General features: G+C 55.1%; 1 protein-coding gene across 1 annotated transcript; it reads right to left on the bottom strand.

Annotated features, from left to right (window-relative positions):
* Positions 1-1,975: 1,975 nt before the first annotated feature.
* PPDPF (pancreatic progenitor cell differentiation and proliferation factor) lies at positions 1,976-4,536 on the bottom strand. Its single transcript, XM_062505116.1, has 5 exons — positions 4,436-4,536; positions 3,603-3,691; positions 2,756-2,830; positions 2,513-2,609; positions 1,976-2,311 (listed from the first exon to the last, which is right to left on the bottom strand). Exons 2-5 carry the CDS (start codon positions 3,655-3,657, stop codon positions 2,200-2,202), a joined length of 339 nt encoding a protein of 112 aa, XP_062361100.1. The 5' UTR covers positions 3,658-3,691; positions 4,436-4,536; the 3' UTR covers positions 1,976-2,199.

Here is a 4,536-nt window from a genome sequence, read left to right on the forward strand (position 1 = left end):
GAGGATACAGGGGATCTCCCTGTATCTTCATTCCCAGCAGAGAAGGAGTCTCTGACATTTCACAGACATTCAGAAAAACAACTTTTAATTCAGCAGGGTTTTTCCAGAGAGTTTTGCTTCACTGGACAGGGAACCATGGGCATAAGGGCAGGCACTGACAGGTCTTGTAATCCCTGCTGTAAATCCAACCCACACTGGAGCAATGTGGGAACGAACTTAACCTCCATCCAGCATCCAAAAGCTGGATAGGGGAGCATCCATGTGTTCATGGCATCACAGAGCAGCTCACTTAGAGCTGGATCAGGCTGGGGAATGTGCCCAGATGAAAGCCAGGGATGTAGGATTGGTGCCTTTGCTCTGTCATTGCCTCCCCTGGGTGCCTGAGGACAGTTGCTGGGTTTGTCCCTCCAGGATCACAAAACAAACAAGCAAATAAAGTAACATTGACTTTACCTTTGTGTGTCCACACTGTTTTTCACGCTTGGAAAAAAATATTTGTCTCTCAAAAAAGATGTGGTTTTTGCTGGCAACCAGTAGCAGAGAGCCCTGAGTCATCCTGGCTTTGAGCAGCACCTGAAGCACTTTGCTGGGGCCTGGAAGACCCTGGAGGGCTGCCACAACCACATGTCCCAGCCAGCCAGCCCATCTTGCCTTTTCTTACTCACGAAGGGTTTGTTTTATCTTGATTTCCCTGTATTTTGTGAGGTTTAAAGGCTGCCATGTGCTTTCTGGGATGTGCAGCTCCATAACAACAGCAGTTTGCTGCCTGACTAGAAGTCACGTCAGCTGCTACCATGCACATGGGGGTTACCTTCAGGGTGCTGGCAGCTCCTGGGGTTCAGACTGTGTGCCCAGACTGCTAGAACACCCCTGAAGCCATTCCCTTTGGATGCACACACCGGCACAGAGGGAGCAGAGGTGGCAGTGCTGCCCTGGCCCCTTGGAGGGACAAGGGACACAGACTCTGCCCAAACACAAGGACCAGTGCCTGGGGAAGCAGAGCTCAGTGAAAAGCTCACTCAACACTTTCCACCATGCAAACAGAGCTGGAAGTGACCCTGGATGCCCCTGCAGAGCAGACTGAAAGCAGAGCAGCCACTTGCCCCCAGCTGCTCCCTGCCCTTTGCCCTGTGAGCACAGGACACCAGGAGGCACAGTCACAGCTCAGGGGTCCCATGGCCTCAGCTGCCATGGGGCTGTAGCACCTGGGGCACAAAGGGCCAGCCCTCACCTCATGCTGTGGCTGGAAGCAGAGCAGGAAGATTTGGCACCTTTAAATCAACCTCTGCAAGGGTTTGTTTTGTTTTTTTGCCTCCAGCAGGAAAAAGGCACTCCCTTCACGCAGGCACCTGCAGGCATTTGTTTTCCCAGCTATGAGGCTGGTCACAGAAGGATCAAACAGCCAAACTGGATAATTGAAGGCAAAAATCAGGCAAAGCAGCACTTGGGGCAGTGCAGCTGGGATCCAGGGCTGCAAACCCAGTGCAGCCTCTGAGTTGCCATCCACACCAAGAACTCCAGCCTGATATCCAGATCCAAAAAATGTATGTCTTGAGCAAGTTTTATCTCTCTCCTCATTATGGAGGGGTCACCATGCACCCAAACCCTTCCCCCAGCCACACCTGCTCAGGCCCTGGCACTCGCTGCTACCCCTCAAGGTACCAAAGCAGTGCAGGGCAGCCATGTGTTCAGGGAGCAAAACAAGTTCAGTGCCAGCAGGGACAGGCTGGGTAGCCAAGTAAGGAGAGAAGAGGGTGAGGGAAGGCGTGTGCACCACCACCACAGCCCAGCCAGATCCTGCTCATGTGCAAAACTCACACTGCCCAGTGAGTCAGGCTGGCACGTGGCACCATTAGATCCTGCTGCTGCGGTCAGGAGCTGTGCTATGTCCTGGTGCAGCCCCACCAACACCCCCAGCACCGCTCTGCTCCCCCCTCCATGGACGAAAACAACCCAGAGTGTTTTAAAAGGCTGCTCAAGTTTATTCGTTGCCATTGTATGAGTTTAAGGTAATAAAAAGGTGTTACCAAGTCTTGGAGGGGGCTTAGTTACATTGGGAAGGAGTAGAAAAGGCTGGAGTGGAATCGTCGGGGTCGCTGCAGTTTTCCATCAGAAAGCAGCACCTTTTTCTTGGAGCAGCCACTACTCTACAGGGGAGGGGCTGTGCCTGCCAGGATGGGGAGCATCCGCCGGCCCCGCTCACACCGAGGGCCCCACGCTGGACTCGCTGACGTGGCGCCTCCGTCCTGCGCCTGGGGCTGCCACCAGCCCGCAGGCTATCGGTCCAGTGGCCACCCGCAGAGCTCCCAAACTGCAACACACAGCAGAGAGAGAGTCAGCCATCATGCCAACTCCCAAATGCGGCATCACTGCGCTCTACTCATCCCAGCAGCAAAGGCTTGGGAGCCCTGGGCATGGACGTGGTCCATTGGGTCAGAATGCAGCAGGGATATATCCCCAAGGGCACTGGGTGTTGCACTGGTGCTCCCCCGTGTCACCTCAAAGCACTCACCTCTCTTGGGACTCTGACACCGTTGTCATGGCTGGGTGAGTTGTCTTCCCAAAGAAGAAGCTGGCCCACCACTGGCCGGGGTCAGACTTGGGCAGATCTGAGGAATGGTGCATGATAGAGAGAGTCCAGGTCACTGCAACCTGGGCAGCCCCATGTATACCCCACTCTGGGTCACCTCTGGTAAGGCTTCCCAAGGAGGGACTGGGAGCAGAGTCCTCATGAGCCAGGACAGGTGACACTTACCTGGGCTGTGGGGGATGACCTCCCCAGAGTACTCTGAGCTGCAGGAGCTGGTGCTGGATGTGGAGCTCAGGCGCCCTGTGGAAAAATCATGGCCATCAGAACCACTGCTGACCCATGGTCGTGCCATGAGAAGGAAAACACAACCTTGGTGAGGCTGTGCCTGGGTGATATGGCTCAGCCTCATCACTAACTCACTCCAGTACCTGCCCAGTTTAGTGCCAGGCCAGTAAAAAACACTAGGAAGGGAATACTGGGGAGATTCCAGCTGCAGGGAGCAGAAAAACACCTGAACAACTCCATAGGAAAAAGCCTGCAACCCCAAGGACAAAATTTGGTGGCTTTGAGAGGCCTCTGCAGATGACTTAACGCCAAGAGGATGCAAATTCCTGTGTATAATCCACGTGCTTTTAGTACAGCAGCTACAAGCCTACTGCTTGTTTCATCTCATGGGAATTCTTTAATTCCCTCTGGTTTAAGAAATCCATTGAACCAGAAACTCTCCCGGGTGAGGTACCAGGAGCAACCATTGTCCAGACTGGTTTTGCAGCTCATTTCTGAAGCAACAGTGCAAGGTGAAACTGTCCACTGCATCCCCTACAACCTTAGTAACAAGTGAAGAAGATTTGAGTCCCCTCACCAGCTGGTACAGCTGGGCTGGGGGGCCCAAAGGAGGGTTTGGGCAGCAGCAGGGACACTGCTGGCTGTCCCCTTTTCTCACCAAATGATCACATGGGGCTGCAGCTGAAGGCACAGACCTGAGCTCAGCTCCATCTCTGCTGGAGCCACATCTCCCCACACCTGGCAGAGACCCCCATATGCTCACCCCGCACCCCAAACCTGCCCTTACTTCTGCGATAGTTGTGCGTGGCCATGAGAGAGCCGCTGGATGGGATGGATGCCATGGTTCCTGATCTTGGTTCTTGTGCAGATCTAAACCTGGGAGCACAGAGGCAGCCGTCAGCACTCACCCTCACCCTCCCCTGCATCCCCAAAAGATGCAGGGGTGTTCATGGAACCAGTGTGACTACTGGAGAAATGGGACATGCAACCCTGCACCGGGAACGGTGGCTGGTGCTCACTGCACACGGATTAAACCCACAGAGCTCCAAGAGCTACGGGCAGCGCTGAAATAATTCCGTCATACACAGCTGCCTGCCCAGAGCACAGCCCCTTCCCGACCCCACCTCCCCGGGTGTTTTTTCTTGCAGGAATCCAGCTCCCCTCCTTGGATCAACATCTGGAGTTACAAAATCCCAGGCGGATGTTGCATAAGGAGCAAAGAAATGTTGAGCTGGGGCACACACCGAAGGTGTTCCTGCAAGAAGTTCCAGCCCCAGCCTGTCCTCTGCAGCCTCCCCGTCACCCACAGCCGGGACAAACCTGCCCCCTTCACCTTTGATGTTGTTCAGCTCCAGTTCTGAACTGGAGAAGTTCTTTCCCTTTTCCGTCTACAAAACACCTCCCTACCAGCAGCTGACTCTTCCCGCAGCCTGACCCCTTATTCTCTAACAAAAAAAACCAACAACAACAAAAAAAAAAAACCTCTGAAAAAGGCTCAGGGGGGTCAAACGCGCCAGCTGCCAACATCTGGCAGACACCGAGCCCCATCCAAAGGGGAGAATCAACCTGTCCTCAGCGGGGAAAGCTCGGGGCCATCCCAATCCCCCCCCGGCAGCGCACCTGGGCAGGGCTCCGGAGGGCTCCGGCGGGGTCCGGCGGGCAGGGCAGGGCAGGGCAGGGGGTCCGGCACGGGGGCCGCCGATCGCTCGCACCGCACGGCC

Source organism: Cinclus cinclus, chromosome 18 (assembly GCF_963662255.1).
Source record: "Cinclus cinclus chromosome 18, bCinCin1.1, whole genome shotgun sequence".
In the NCBI taxonomy this organism is placed as follows: Eukaryota; Metazoa; Chordata; class Aves; order Passeriformes; family Cinclidae; genus Cinclus; species Cinclus cinclus.

Coding starts and splice junctions, on each gene's coding strand:
- PPDPF (XM_062505116.1), bottom strand. CDS start 3,657: ATGGCATCCATCCCATCCAGCGGCTCTCTCATGGCCACGCACAACTAT. Junction 2,610..2,755: donor GGTCATCCCCCACAGCCCAG/GTAAGTGTCACC, acceptor ACCATTCCTCAG/ATCTGCCCAAGTCTGACCCC. Junction 2,312..2,512: donor GTGTCAGAGTCCCAAGAGAG/GTGAGTGCTTTG, acceptor TGTGTGTTGCAG/TTTGGGAGCTCTGCGGGTGG.